This window comes from Neodiprion virginianus, chromosome 2 (genome assembly GCF_021901495.1).
Source record: "Neodiprion virginianus isolate iyNeoVirg1 chromosome 2, iyNeoVirg1.1, whole genome shotgun sequence".
Lineage (NCBI taxonomy): Eukaryota > Metazoa > Arthropoda > Insecta > Hymenoptera > Diprionidae > Neodiprion > Neodiprion virginianus.
Genome location: NC_060878.1, coordinates 7,629,562 through 7,645,675, shown reverse-complemented (window position 1 = coordinate 7,645,675; position 16,114 = coordinate 7,629,562). Strand labels below are relative to the sequence as shown.

Genomic DNA, 16,114 nt, shown 5'->3' with positions numbered 1-16,114 from the left:
CTTGATATCGACAGAAAAAAATAGATTTTCATACACACCACACAATCATGATGTATAATCTACCTACATATGTATTTCCGTCTTCACCTTTATAATAAAAAAAAAAAAAAAACTGACATTACTTTAAATATAACAAATAGAAAATTTTATACCGCGTTCACAAATTCGTGTACACAATAAACGTTGCATTGCAATGTAAACAAGAATTCTTATCGTAAAATGTACATAGGTATAACAATAATATCAATTATGATTAAAAACAATAAGTTTAATCCTTCAGCTTTTTCAACGCGTCCATCAAAAGTTGAACTTCCTGATTAACGTTCATGACTAAATCTTCGATTTGGTGTTTGCTGTCGATGATGCTAACACTTTGCGTGTACGGATCGTATCTGACGCCAAATTTCCTCGGAATCGTTTGGGCGAATTTTCTGTAAATTGAATTGAGAAAAATCAATGAATTTTGAATTACACGGATTTCACGCATCGAACTCGGCGAACGTTTCGTACGAAAAAACAAGCTCAGCTATCTCGAATCAAGAACCTATACCTATAATATAGTCAGACGAGATGACGCTATCGCGAATCACTGGCGTCTCTGAAAATTTGCGCAACTTTCTCATAATGTGTAACAATTATTTCGAAAGTATTGCGTTAAATCAGTGCTCGCAAGAAATCTTGCAACATCACATGTGACGTAATGTGTATACTGGTAAATAAAAAAACAACAAGCGTATCGTCTTGTTTAATACCAGCCAAGCTATTTTCAATTCAATCACGATCGAACCACGTCAAGCTAAAGATAACGAAGCGCAAACAAAAATGACCGAACGAGGTGAGTAAAAAATGAAAAGAAAGCAGATTGAGACATCGGTACTCGTCGTCAGGGATCGCGGATACTGGAAGAGTTACTTACATCATCTTTTCCTTCGCGTCCTCGAAATCCTCGGCGACGAAGTAGACCGGCTGATATTCGGTAATTGGGTATTTCTGAAGCGCCGTTTTTGCCGGATCGAATGGTCTCAGTTCCGGCTTGTCGCTCAGGCTGTATTCCAGCTCACCGTAGGACGACAAAAGCCCGGCACCGTAAGCCTTCAGTTCTCCGTTTTGTCTACAGAGGCCGAATTCAACGGTGAACCAAAAGCACTGGGGAAAAAAGTAAATACATATACATATAACGTATAACATGGTTGATGGAACGGATGGTTTTTGACATTCGGTTAGAACTGCGCGATGGTTTTGCGATTCGTCTTACTTCCATTCCATTTCCAATTCGGTATTTTTGCGTATAACGCTTGATTTATCATATAATAGCTAAAGACCCCCACTCACGGTGGCGAGCTTCTCGATGTACTCGTCCGGAGCTCCGAGGGAGGCGAGCCCGATGACCTGAGAGAACTGCGCGAATGCCGGGTCTGCGAAAAGTGGAACATGGCCAAGGACCTCGTGGCAAACGTCGGGTTCCGGGGTGTAGAGAGGTTTGCTGCTGTGCCTGATGTACTGGGTGCTGTGAAAGACTCGGAAGGCCAAGCCGGCGAGGAAGTCGCGCGACGAAAGAAGACCGGCGACTGGACGAAGCGTGAACCCCGTGCAATCTGGAAGCCGACGATAAAGGTCAAAGACGATTGCAGGGGATGTTGCGGAGGGAGGTAATTGGGTGCGCATGAGCATGAGAGAAATTTTTTGCTCCGGTTACCGCTCGGTCCTCAACTATTTTCATTCTTTACCACAATCGAAAAATATAGTTCTAGGTGGAAAATGAAAATTAGTTTTATAGCTGTTGCCGGAAATTCTTGTATCCGTTGCTATTCTTTCTCATTACGATCACTCTTGCTATACATTCTTGCAACTGTTGCGAAAACTTAACGCTTGTGCAAGAATAAATTGACGTTGAAGCCTTGTTTAACTAAAAAAATAGACTAAACCTAACAAACTGATTTTGCCTTGCAATTACCAAAAAAGGATCGACGATAGCGCAAAATGGTTAGGCGTGCCTCGTTTTTCCTAATTCCATCGATATTCAAACAGTTTTTCTAACGATACCTGTTTTACTGAAGTTTTCTAGTTACTGTAACAAATGAAATATTTCTCAGTTCACCTTTTAGGAAATTCGAGATATCTTCAAGCTGCGGAATGTTGTCCTCCCTGTAGCCGCAGTTCTCTATAAGCAGCGGAAACACGTGATTGTGTTCCCTGCAGGCGTACTTCGGGTACATCGACGTCAGTTTCCTGAATACGACACCCCACGTGGCGGTTTCTGCGGGAGTGTAATCGACCCGTGGAATGGGCTCTCCACTGCGAATCATTCGGAAGAATTCGAGTCAGTACCTCTTCAGGGTTAAATAGACGAATCATTGAATGCTCGAGAAATGCCAGCATAGACGAGCAGTCGTTTTAAAATCAGAACTAAATTTTTTTTCGATCTCTCACTTCGTGAAATCATAGTTTTTAACGTAATATTAAACCTCGCGAAAGGAAATTACCGGGTAATTTTTTTAAGCGGTTCCGTATCGAGATTTTGTATTCACCGTTCAATTAACACGTAAGAAATCCAATTATGACGGTTGGAGGGAGACAATAATAATTGTTCTACATAATGGACGAAACTCTGTACGGTAGCGTTTGACAACTTGTATGTTCTCTTCGAATCGGCGCGTCGTAAAAAATTTTTAAAAATAGATACTATTTTATAGCTTGTTACTTTACTGGTGCCCGGTTTCCCACTGTACTCAACGATACTCCAATTTCCTCACAGACTTACTGTTTGTAGTGGTAGGCGATGTCGGCGAAGTACTTCCTCCTCGCTCTGTAAACCGTGTCTGTAAATCCGGGGTGATCAGAGTCCAGTTCAGAACCGTAGGATAGAATCTGGTTCGCGAATCTGTCCAAGTCTCGTATCCTGCCAGGGAACCACGGAACGGTGCCCAGGTTGTCCTTGTGGTTCCTGAACAAAAATCGAAGGTTCTTTCCGAGCTTCAAACCACCGAACCACCTCTCGTCTCAAGTTGGCGGTAAGAGAAACGAACGATCGCCGAGGAGCGTTCATCGGCAGGTGGTATAAAAAATCAGAAATCCTGACCTGGATATTATAGAGAAGTATCCGCACTGGTCGCGCAGAGTTTCGATAACGGCAGCCAAGTCACCGCCAGGTGCGCACTCCACCATGAATTCATAGTTGTCAACGGTCCGAGCCGAGCTCCTTGACTCGATGTGGAGGAGGTTGACTTTGTGCTTCTGTAAACAGTGGGAAAGGGTACGATTTTACACTTGACGATGCAGACAAACCATATAACGATGCGTTTGCACCAATGGTCTACAAAACTCACTGCGAATAGTTTCAAGTAGCGTCCTAGACTCCCGACCTCGTCGTCTTCCCGGGGTGAGAATATCAGGCAAGTGCTTTTGGCCGAGTCTCTGCCTTCCTTGATGTAGTTTCCACCGTCCATGAGTTTCGGCTGTTGGATGGAAAAAAAAAAAAAAATTAAAGTCGTCAAGGGTTAACGAATGGTCGAATCCGGTGACACAAGTATTTTCAAATAACTACAACACCGTCGCAAAGCTGATCTTACATCTGGGACCATTGGATTCGGTGTCATTTCGATGCTCGACGATAAATCGACCCGAGTTAGCGTTCGCTTCTCGATTCTCTCAACGCATTCACGCGCCTGCAGTGAGAAACAATCCATCCGGCAAGAGAGTCTCCAAGTTTTATTATATACCGAAGGTGGAGTGGCCCCCACCACGTGGCACTAGGCGGAAAATTGGTTTACGAACAATCGTGGTTCAACTGCGCAAGATATGACTGGAGCAACAGGCAACGCCGATCATTATACCATGATTCAATCGTGTCGTCACTGGGTGGTCATTTCTGGAAATTACCAGCGTTCGTTTATGTCCTCAGGTGATGGCTTATGTGGTCGGTTCGCGTGTTGCTCTCCAGCTAATTTTTTCCCTCGCCTTTCGCTGCGCGCAATCTCAACCACATTCCGCGAATCCGATATCTCAATAATTTGCGTTAATAATGAGCAAATATACTGTCGAGAAACAATAAAAAAAAACAACTGTAAGATGTCCGACGAGTCTACAATGATATTTGTCTCGTGATGTGCAATTTTTCTTTTTTTTTTTTTTTTTCCTTTTCATCACCTTTAATCTTAACGCGCACCGATGAATCGTTCGAGATCTATGCTTGTCCAGATCAATAGACAACAAGATTTACGTCCAGGTGTTGCAGGTGTTACCGAACGCAAACTTGAGAGAAAAAAGTAAATGCACGACCTTGAGTCATTGCAGACGGCTGATGAAATTCGCGAATGAAATTGAGCCAGGCAGCAGATCGATGTATAAGTTTCTGTATAGCCTTCGCACTGAGAACTATCGGTGTGCAAAATAGTACGCAGACTTTTTGTAAGCGTAGGTACGTTATACGGACACTTGTGACGCGGTACCTGCCGTATATTTCCCGACGTATATTGCAAGATCTGGTGGGGAACGAACCATTCTTGGTTCACCGAAGAACCACGTCTAAAGTTACCGGAAATCGACAGACCGGAAGGTAAGTACCGACACCTGGTAATTTACAGGTTGAACTTCGAGGTTGAGATGGTTGCGAAAGTGTGCAGATTGTCCAGAGAAATGTGACGAGTGTGAACGGACTTTTTCAAACAATTATCCTGAGCTTTCGAAAGCGGAATTCTGACGTAACTCTTCGTTGCAATCCGGACGAAATGTAGGAAAAAGGAAAAGGAAGAAAATAAATGGATTTCGAAAGCGAATTTCTGCGAAGTTACAATATCACACAATATCGCTCAAGGATAGTGACGGTTAATGACACGCGTGATGTGTAACGGGGAAACGTTCAACGGATCATTTCCGTGGGTTGTGAAGGTCACCGGGATATCAGTGCGGTTCGAACTTTCCTCTGTATGGGGGATTCCACTTGAACCTGCTGATGTATTGCAAGACTCGTCACCAGCATCGTGTTAACGACTTTCTTACTCGTCGTGTTAACGACTTTCTTACTCATCCTCTTCCGATCAAAGCGCTAAACGAAATAGTTGACATTCTGACTGATGAGAGAAATTTCGGGACTGAATGCCTAGCCTGTGATTTATTGAACATTTACTGAAGCGTAAATTTCCATCTCGCCGTCTTTTTACACGGAGTTTAAACAGCGACGCGGTAACAATAGAGTTACCGATCAAATCACAGTTTGTAAGGCACCTATAACTCTCGTTTCTTTTATCTTCTCCCATCGTCGATGACTTTGAAATCCACTAATGACAGGTTAAAAATAATAAAAATAAATAAAAAATCCGGAAGATAATTGTTTTTGCAAGCATCGTATCACTGGTCGAAATTTCATCATATTGTATAAAAACAATTTTCAATGCCAATGAGCAAAAATTATCCGGCAATATCGAGCTGCACTTAAAAATTGATTACAGCCACGTACATCGACATGTATTATAATATATACGTACATGCGTACACATGTTGCACGGGCGGAATTAGAGGCGTGCCTTGTGACCTCAGTGGCTTGCGAGTTTAATTGAAATTGATAAAATTTTATCAATTTCAATTAATTAACCGACTTGAGATAAATATTGGCACTGACCCGTGGCTCATCACGTCATTTATAGAGGGCGAAAATATTTCACAACTATGTTTACATAAACGTATCACGGTATTAACGGTATACAATATTTCCTCAAAAGTCAATTTATAGACTCTGCCTTTCACAAGCGATATTATAACTACGCACGAGGCAATTAAAACGCAAATCAAACTCACGTTTGAAAACAATATGACGGCTCGTTAGACGCCATGCGGTTACTGTTTACTAATAATTGTGTGTTTGTCTTATGGATTAGGAAGACATTGTAACATGGCTATTTACCACGTTGTCCATTTCCTCGTCGCTGCAGCAGTGCTTCATTTTTGAATTCTGAACGAGAGTAGAATCCGGTCAATTAATCCTTGAGATCTGATAATGGGGTATCTTTGCGATCAATATTCGCTGATCTCTGTTAGCCTTTTACAAGGAGCCTCGTTAGGTTGCCGAAAACTTCACGCGTTTCGAACGCACGTTGAAAACAGAAAGAAAAATGAAGATGAGTTTTCATTTATTACCTAGTTTTCTTTTTTTTTTTTTTTATTTTAAGGCCAATGATTCCTAATTTGTTGCACATATTTTATTGAAGGAAGCACCAAGTGGTAAGCTTACAATCGCTTTCAAATTCTCAGGAAATACGGTTATTTTTCACGGTGCCGTTTGGAGTTGTCACAATTTCTAAAATCAAAATGTCAAAATTTGACACAGAAAAGATAATATACAAAGTTAATTTTCATGTCTTTGTTTAAAAGTTAACTCAAGACACCGTTGACCCCGTTTCATTTATCCTCTTGCGCTTTTTTTTTATACGAACAAAGAACGCAGATTTCAGAGTGTTCTATTTAAGTATTGATTTTCAAATATAAAACGAGAAAAATACGCGTCTCATTCAAATATTTTGAACTTTTATTTATCTTCGGACAGTAGATATAAAATGGTAAATGAGATCTGAATGTCTTAATATACGTTTTAAATTTCATCACATTGTCAACATATAATCAAAATTTGTAACGGATGTAGTCATTAGAATTACTAACGAGGCACGGCTCCCGTTAAAACATCCTGAGAAATCGATTTTGAAAACTCACCACCTGATGTTATATCCTTTTTCACATAGAATCAACGAAAACTGCATTGAAACTTGAGCTTGAAGATCCGATCGTATTATATTCTACAGAATAATAATCATCTTCATTACTTTGCAATGAATCGCGATTTCACTTCATTCACCCTCAACGGTGGTCGTTCACTCGTTCCGCGGAGATTTAACAAACCGTTCGTGATTTTAAAACCGTGCAGTTCGCTAATTGATACGTGTTCGAAAAAAAGATCTTACCTCGGCGAGCGTCGGAAACTTACTGGTATCGATATCCAGTTGAACTTCATTAGATATACAAACCAGAGACAGGGTGGCTCGTTTTACATATGCCGACGGATTTCCCTACGGTTGAAAACTTTGCACTGGCACTCCTCGAAAACCTGACTTACAGAGCGTTCCAACCAAAGTGTTGCCCAGCAGTGGAAAAATTTAGTCTGCGGTCTCTGGTTTGGTCTGCTGATGCGGGTAAAACGATGTCGCACGTTAAACTGGGCGAGAGAATAGCAGTCAAAAAATATTCCCACCAGTGTTTTTATGGTAATCGAGTGGCGTGATAAGACGGGAAAATAGAAACGATGTTGAAACGAGGCTGCAAACTCGACTCAAACTAGTCGCGAGAAAAAACTATCTTTTCAAATATTTACGGAGCCATAATTGAATACGCTGGGGAAAAATCAACATGGCCGCCATTGCCGCACCTGCGATTTAGTTTTGCACGTACGATTGTATTCCGTAGTCACAGGTTATCGGGTGCTTTTTTATGCCAAAACAAAGGATGGCAAGATTGATTCGATCACGATTTCAACTATTGACGCGAGCTTAACAGCTGGGAAATTATGTTGAGAAACTGACGATAGCGATGCATTCAGGGTACAAGGATTGCCATTGTGGTCGAGGATAGTGTCGCTTCAAACTGAATTTACCTTCGTCTCGACAGAGTTCTTTTGCTTCGTTTTTCCTTTTATAGCTGGGCAACTTTGTCGTTTTGGTCTTTTACTCTCCAATATAACCTGCTCTTAACTTCTGGTTTGCCTTGTATCTTGCTGCATTATATGCGTATGCTGTTATATGTATAATACGTCGATACCTACGCAGTGTTCGCAGACTGCAGTGGCGTATTTTTTCCGCACATTTTCAAGCTAGCAGAGAACGTTGTTCGGAAAAATATTTTCGCACCCTTCATTCTTGCCTCGCGTGTGATAGATAATATGGTACAAACGCAATTTTACTTAAAAAGTGGGTGAAATTCTACGTGAAAATCACGAGAACGACGGATTTTTATGCGTCACTGTGACATGTTAACGGTAATTAAACAGTCCGAGTTGTAGCTGTATGTATAACGTATACGTAAGTACGTAAACTCATTATTAGGCAATCAATACGAGGTTGAAATTGTTATATCCCGTCATCGTTATGCCACAGTGAAATACCTACCTGGAGATATTTTACCGTAAATTTTATTTCTCACTGCAGTTCGATCCTGATTTCCAAACAATGCAAATTGAACAAAAGTGATATCAGGTCCTGTGCAGATTTTATCAGCATTTCGCGAAGAATACTTCATTTTCTCAATTTCGAATGTAAAAAGTATTTTCAAATCGATATTTCTGTACACTGTTCCGAAATTGATCGTAAACACGATATAGATATGAATAATAGAAATTTTGCACCCACCTTGTCAGGAGGGGAACCCTTGCCTACAGAATCTCGATATTGCTGCATGTCCGATGAATTTCTGGCGATTTGCGTACCGATCATATTAACGATAAGTGAAGGAAGGAAGTGTAAGGATTCCCTTTTGCAGATATCGAACCACTGATAGTGCAAACGGCGAAAAGTGCCTTCACTCTAGGCGAGATGGGAAATCTGTGGCGACAATCGATAACGCCACCGCGTCAATGAGTTATTATCATCAATCTGCCAAGTGCCGAAGGCAAACTGACTCTGGCTAGGATGTTACGTCGTCTATACTTGATCAGGCGTTATAGTTCCACCACCACGTTCGACGAATATCAACACACAAGAATGTATCGGCAAACGAGAGTTGGAAGGGAAGATTTGAAAAATGACAGCATGACGTCGCCTGGATGCAAAAATTAGAATTTTTTATCATTATCGCGACGCGTGTGAAGACGAGGTAGAGTACGGACGATAGGCAGGCTTGTTAAAACAGCGTACGAAGACGGAAACCCTGCAACGTTACATGGGTGTAGCAATTTCTTACTGCGCAATCGTTTCAGCCCATTTTTATCACCGTTTTCAGAGGTTAGCGAGTTATCGGTTCTACACACTGTAACAAGAAAAAACCAACCAGAAAATAAGTAAACAAACGAACAAAAAAATTATAGCAATATTGAATTTCGTCATGTCTGTATTCTATGTATCGCATATCGCGGCAAGCATGTTGACAGATAACGATAATCAGAGTCTTAGTTACAAACATAGAAAAATGGGAGAACCGAGCCTGAAAACTACGTGAGGAAATCAACTATGTACATGACATTCTTACTGCTTGAACATTTGTCGCGACGGTAATTCTACCGGATCTGCTACTATAGGTTGACATTTTTTTTATTGTTATCAAAACGTGTAAATTTATCAAGTTCACTGATTAATTCATGGCATCTGATGCATTAACGAATGGACGAGAATTTTAAAATTGTATAACAGGGTGTACTTCTATTGCAAATAAATTCTGTTTCACTCGGAATCTATTTTATAAATTGAATAAATGAATTTTTTTTATACCAGCTTACTATGTCTGTTCGGAATAGTTAGCTGGCGTTATCCTGTTCAACTCCATCAGCTTAATGAAAATTGATAAGAAAGAAGAAGTTAGAGATATCGCGGATAAGTGATTTTGTAAATACCAAGTCATAAATTTATTCCAAAATAAAAACGATCGTTATCCAAATTTCTCGACATTCTCAGAAACGGCCAACTAATCATCGAATTTTTGAGATTCCACTATTACGTCGAATAGTTTTGATGGAAACTGCTGTTCGTTGGTCGCTTTTAACTGATATGAAATCAAGTTCGAGTAATCAATCTGTCAGGAGAGGTTGAATATGCTATGACAGAAAGTAATAAACCTGCTAAAACAGTGATTCAAAGGTATATAATATAATACCTCTGTCCATTATTTATCCACTCAGGACTGTTAGACAGACGACTAAACTCTTCAGATCTCGTTTCCCATTTGTAATTATACGTAAGGAAACAATCAGAGTTCGGTGAACTCGACATTAACCCAATTTCCATACCGCGAGATATAAGTTTCGACGTAAGAGTAATTTTCCCAACGGACCCGGAGAGCTAATTGTACCTCACGAAACGCAAATTACAGCGTTCATCGCTACGAGCAATTTCATCTTGCCACCTATTTTTACATGAATTAATAGGAGAAAAAAATTCAAATAGCTCGTCATCGGGAATGCTAATCGTCATCGAAACATTTCGACTGTTAACGGCGCGATTTTATCCCGTCTCGTCAACTAATATTCTCGAATAATCCGGCTTCAACATAAATATACGGTGGTATTCATTAGCTTACGGCAATTTGCACGCGAGTCGCATGAGTGTAGGTAAAGAAATATAGTTTGCCAGATGCTAGCTGCAGATTTTTATTCAATTCACTGCAACCGGATTCGTCTTTGCGAAAACATGCCGTTGTATTTTGCAGAATCTGTTTTTCTCTCTTCGCGACTACACGGAAATATATATAAATTACTCCGAAGGAATAAATATTCATTGCAATTATATTTGCATCTGTTAATAAAAGTCAGCCGGAAAAACAAGGAGATAAAGATCAGATTCCGATATACCTTGGTGATAATATCGGCAACATAAAAACGCAACCTATTCCAACCTGTGCAGTAACTATTATATTGAGGAGAGTAATTGACTTGATTTTATGATTATTCCATGATGTTTTGTAATCAAATAGTTGTAGTTCACCTTGCTTCAATTTTTTCAGCGAAAGCCTCAGACCGGTATATAATACACACGTTGATTCGCAAAACCATGTATCGCCGACACAATGTTCCACGGTCGCATAATCGGCTCTAATTTCAACCAATTTAATCCTTTAATTCAGGCTGAGACGTTTCACGTCCCACCTTTTTTTGCAGCTTTTTACTTATCAAACAACGTTTCATATAACAACTGCCAAGTTCTTTGGTTCCACATGGTCCCTGAAATATTTCTAAGTTTATTAAAAACACAAAATTTATTTGTTTATTTACAGCAAAAACAGGGCATGTAAACAACAAGTCGAAATTCGTACTTTTCTACGAAAAAAAGTATTTTTTGCTAATCTAGCATGAAAATCCGAATGTATATTTTCACACAAACTTAATACACAACAAAAAACAATTTCTTGTTATTTTTGTTTTCCCGCCGTACTGGATCAGCCATTTTGAATTTTCGAATTTCGAATTCAGACTCGTAATCAGTGACCCCAAATACTCATCTATGCAAAATTTAAGCGAATCGCATGCAAGAAAAAATGCATTACGCACGAGAAGATTAAGCGGAAAAATCGAATGGAAAATTTGTCGAAAGTATGGGGGAGGAAATATTCAATTTTGCGCTAGATGCGAGGGTCGTACATAATATATCTGCAAATAATTGCCCATACAGTATGGTTTCGATTAATTAGGCAGTCAGATTTCGGGTAATTCATAAAAATTATGCCTAAGTACAAACAACCTGATGCAAGCGGTGACGTTTTCATTCTGTCGAAATAAATATAAAAAAGGTACTTGAGAATCAAGTACGACTCAGTCGAAATAAATAATTTTGTTCCACCAGATGCAAACGCGTCAAATTTTCGTTCCATAGATAAAGAGATGTTAATATGCGAAACGTATTACGTACTCTCTTAAAAACATATTTGAACCATCTTAGACCCATGCTTATCGTGTGAAAATAATATTTATCTCAAAATTTCAAATGATTCGTAGCATCGGTTATACAGATAAAAGAACTAACGCTTCTTTAACACGAACATAGTTCAAAATTTTACCATCGTAACGATCATCTTTCACACCGACACAAAACTATCAAAAATTATTCATCATAATTTGGTAAAGAGACAAAATGGATTAAAAATAAATTCGAAGCTCGTGAAAACTTTTTCGCGACGAAAGGTGATTCGATTCCCCAACTTACCGATGGATGGTAAGAAGTCCAATCCTGCGGTCGACCGACCGCCTGGGACAGCATCGTTACGAGAGTAAGCAAGACCACGGAGCGAAGAACTGCGTTGAATCGATCGTGAAATCGTCTAGTAGCGCCAACTGGCGGCACAAATCTGAAGCGCGTCGTTTAGAGCGTGGCGGGTTCTGGCCTCGTAGGCGCCGGTCTGCCGGTGGTCCTCACCAGAGGCTGGATAAGGCCGTGTCGGATCCTGATTGTGAGTAAAACTCAGAGCCACGCGAGTGGCCGCGCGATTCGGTCCGTGAGTTTGAACGATATTTTAGAGTGATACGGGCCATGTGGTCCAAGGGGGTCATGAACGTCACTAGATTAAAGTGTCTGGTGATAATATTGGGACTCAACCTGACCCAGGGTGAGTACAACGTCCCGATTAATCGATGTTCAATTTCAATTCTTCTTGAAAAATAATCGTCGACATTTTTACGAGGATCGACAAGTCCCGTCGTTTGAACTAACGAATTCATAAATAAGCGAAACACACTGACAAAGAAATTTCATTAGAGAAGACGTCTGCGAAAAGTTTTTGCTTAGTCCGTGAATCGTTTGACGGATCGACAATTTTTTTTTTATACACAAAAATCAGATTAAATTACTGAATAATTTTATCCGCATTCAACTGTCTTGAATAGTTTTTTCGGAACGATTGATTAACGAATTTCTGTAGCAATCTGTATGCCCCTGTCGTTAGCCGAAATTTATTTCAAAGACAGATATATTCAATACTGAAAATGAAGTAACAAATTCACACAAGTTATACATGTGTGTACACTATTGTGCCATTACGTTTTTAATCATAAAAAATTATTATTTCGGTCTTCTAATTGTCGGGCAGTAATATATTCCACTATTAAATGGCAATTCCGCATCTCGTGGTTTTGGCTAGATCTCCAAAAATAAAAACTAATTAAAAGATATTTTTACACTCGACAGAATTGGAAGTGAAAAAAAAAAATGAATTAAGAATAAACTTGAATAACAGTTTTCGTCTACAACAAATATAATTGGGACAATACGACGAGTGCCTTGAATTTCGAAACCTCCGGCTGAGGAAAACCGACCAGAGTATCTCCGACAAGTATTATTCACCCCCTTACAACGGTGGATAATCGAGCGTTAATTAAGTTCGAAGTTATCAACTACGAACTAGAAGTTCGTCGTCGTGTTTCAAAAGTGAAACCGAGCAAATCGGGATCAGGTTGAGATTTTTTCCACTAGAGCATTGCATATACTCTTCGTCTTTTTTTCTTTTTGACCTGCATAAATGGGTTGGCCGATATCGGAGCGCGCTGGAGTGTTTCTCGGTTTTCCAATAATTAACGAAGCTTCGAGTGAAACTTTTCAATATATTATAATATATATATATATATATATAATGCACATGGTAAGGGAAAATTTTGTTGACACTCCGTCTCACGGGATCGCATTGAAAATCAATATATAATGATGAGACGGCGATAAAAATACGCGGTGAGACCCGAAGTCTGGAAGGAATCGGAAGAGAAATTTCCCATGTCAAAACACCCCTTTCGGTGTTTGTCGTAACGGAGCAACGGCTGGCGCGACTTTTATTAAAATTGAAATCCGGACACAATTTCAATCCTCGTGGTTTTCCCTTGCTTTCAAATTTCATTCCACACACGCAATAAGCTGCCGTTTAACAGTTTACTCTCCGGCAGGTAATTTTATCCAATTACAAGCTACCTGATATTCGTGGCTCTGATAAAAAAGGAAATTACGTGCGCGGAATGTTACGAAAAATACCGGTGGCTTTTTCGGAATTTCTCAGTCAGCCAAGGCAAGGCTAATTTTGTTCAAATTCTTGATCTCTTACATGATGTTGTGCCGTAATGTCAGAGTAACCACTGAACTCACAACAAACCTTGTCCGATTGACCGTATTGTGTATAAATCAAGTGTTCATTCGTCGTTGGTAAGATAATAATTTTCAAATTCAGATCGAGTGATCAAAGGATTCCGCAACTATAATTTGCAATATATTGCCGTATTATCATTTGGGGAAATACTGCAGAAATGCTAATCAATTTTCAACGATATCAAGTAAATGTTTCACTTCCTTATTACTTGAAAACTGACAGACAAAGTCTTCGATCGCTTTTGAAAGTTTTTTGTTTTTCTTAAAAGTGAACCACACTTAAAGCAACATCGATCGGGAATCGCCACGTTATCAGAAACCAGGACAAGTGCAGTCACAATGTGAAATATTTTATACTATTTTAGTGAAAGAAAGAGCGTTGTGAGATAATTCGAAGCGAAGTGTGCGCGTGTAAAAGCTGAAAATCACGAACCTGATTTGAACTAAGTGGATAAGTTTTGCACCGCATTTACTCTTCGTGTTCAATTTTCTTCGACGAGACAAGGGTCATGCCGTGACGCATATGGCAAACCATGCTTCAGCATCTTTGTGATCCCACGTAATCGTGTTATCCAGCGATCCAATTTCTCGTTCGTTTAATTTTCGAGCTGTATGAAAGTATTCATGTTTCCTTCGCTGCTTATCTAAAAACTTTGGTTACTGGAAGTGTATTTTTTTTTTCTTTCTTTTTTGACGTTTACAGATATGTTTTTAAACTTTGGTTTTACTCTGTATTTTCAAAACGAAGGTCAACATTTATTCTCTCCTCTTCTGACGTTCTTTAGAAAAAGAAATGGAACAACCCTGTTTTTTTCTTTTTTCCAGGTAACTTTCTTCGAATTATGCGGTCTGAAATTCTCACGGTGTTCCGTTTTTTTTTTTTTTTTTTCACAATGCGGGTGTTATTTTACACCCTTTCACCCGCGATTCATTATCATGCCATATCTTTAGAGGAGGTGCAAGAGGCGTGTGAAGATGAGTTCTGAGATTGTTGGAAAATTACAACGAAAATCGAATTTTTTTTATTCCTCAGCAACGAAATACGAAATTAATCCAAATGAAATATAATTCTTTCATCCATATCAATTAAATTTCCATTTGTCAGAAATAAACGACTCATCGATTAATGTTGAGATAAATATCTTGTGAATAATAAAATGCAAGGTTTTGATTTTGGTTTTCTTATCTTCTTCATCGCTAATCATTTACCAAAGTCCTTGACGAACCCTTGCAAATTTATTCACACATTTTGCATACACAGTACTCAAACATCAGACGCTGTAATTGGCTGCAGGCGTTTGGGATACGATAATAGGACAACTAACTTAGTTGACGTAGCAAAAGGGGGTCGTAGTTCAGGAGGATCAGCCCCCGAGCAATACACGTCTCGACAACTCTGCACCTGCGACGTTTATTGTTAGCTAACAATAAGACGTTGGTGTGAACAGTAGAGGGGGTGAAAAATTACGTGCGGCGGGGGAGGGGGGGGGGGCTAATTGGAAAACCGATAGATTGAGCTGCTATGCATCGTACGGCAGTTGTGTAATCAGCGATGCGTCTGTAATCGTGGATAATAACCGGATATTCGGGAAATTTTAATTATTGTTAGTCGCTGCGGTGAGGACGGAAGTTTAGCAAAGATTCGCACGAAATCAGAAAGTATGGAAATAAAAATTGAATGTAAAATCTTAGGGCGCGAATAATTCATGACTCTGTACAATAGAGAGACGCAAAAAAAGATCCATCGTTTGAAAATGAAGTCTTTTGGCAAATTTTCATTCTTTTTAGGTAATTTGATAGATTCGAAACGTATGCTTTGGTCAAAATAATTATTGTCTAAATAAAAGGTAAAAGATAATTATCAGAAATATTTCAAGCAAACACTGAAAAATCGAATCAGAATCGAATTTGTAAACTTGGATAGTTTTTTAACACACACAAACCTCTGAAAACAGAGAATTTGAGTTTTACTTAAAAAAAAAAGAAATAAATAAATAAATAAAACTGCGTTTGTAATTTCCCTCTACAATTTTGTTATTCATATTTCTGTAGATTTTCTTAGATAGTTTCAGTTTACAATAAGATCAGCTGTACAGTTTTCTATAAATTTCCCAACCGATACGATTAACACTTTCACTTTAACGAAAAATCTGGGTAACGTACGGAACTCTCTAAGCGGCTGCTTGCTAAAAGAGACCCTTGCAAGCTCGTAAATTGTTTGTGATCAGTCCAGCACCGATAATCCGGGGAATCGCGTATCGTGACGGATGTGAAGTAGAGAACATCGCCGAGTAAACGATAAGTGCAGG

At 39.4% G+C, this 16,114-nt stretch overlaps 2 protein-coding genes across 7 annotated transcripts in view; one reads left to right on the top strand and one right to left on the bottom strand.

Annotated features, from left to right (window-relative positions):
* Positions 1-7: 7 nt before the first annotated feature.
* Positions 8-8,666, bottom strand: LOC124299122 (protein henna). Of its 5 annotated transcripts, XR_006906942.1 has the most exons (9): positions 3,570-3,731; positions 3,327-3,455; positions 3,080-3,234; positions 2,762-2,944; positions 2,099-2,295; positions 1,333-1,595; positions 917-1,146; positions 202-431; positions 8-158 (listed from the first exon to the last, which is right to left on the bottom strand). XR_006906942.1 is itself a non-coding variant. In XM_046752081.1 (8 exons), exons 1-8 carry the CDS (start codon positions 8,469-8,471, stop codon positions 269-271), a joined length of 1,404 nt encoding a protein of 467 aa, XP_046608037.1. In that variant the 5' UTR covers positions 8,472-8,666; the 3' UTR covers positions 8-268. The 5 variants fall into 5 exon arrangements, 4 of the variants coding, with proteins under 4 accessions (XP_046608037.1, XP_046608040.1, XP_046608039.1 ...); XM_046752081.1 differs by lacking the exon at positions 3,570-3,731 and adding an exon at positions 8,388-8,666 and having other exon boundaries at positions 8-431; XM_046752084.1 differs by lacking the exon at positions 3,570-3,731 and adding an exon at positions 8,509-8,663 and having other exon boundaries at positions 8-431.
* Positions 8,667-12,090: 3,424 nt separating this feature from the next.
* Positions 12,091-16,114, top strand: part of LOC124299121 (uncharacterized) — a 36,760-nt gene continuing 32,736 nt past the window's right edge. Inside the window, exon 1 of one of the 2 annotated variants that reach the window (XM_046752078.1) lies at positions 12,091-12,285. In XM_046752078.1, the coding sequence (XP_046608034.1) occupies positions 12,210-12,285 (76 nt within the window). In that variant the 5' untranslated portion in view covers positions 12,091-12,209. The remainder of the gene's footprint in view (positions 12,286-16,114) is intronic. The other variant, XM_046752077.1, reaches the window with a different exon arrangement.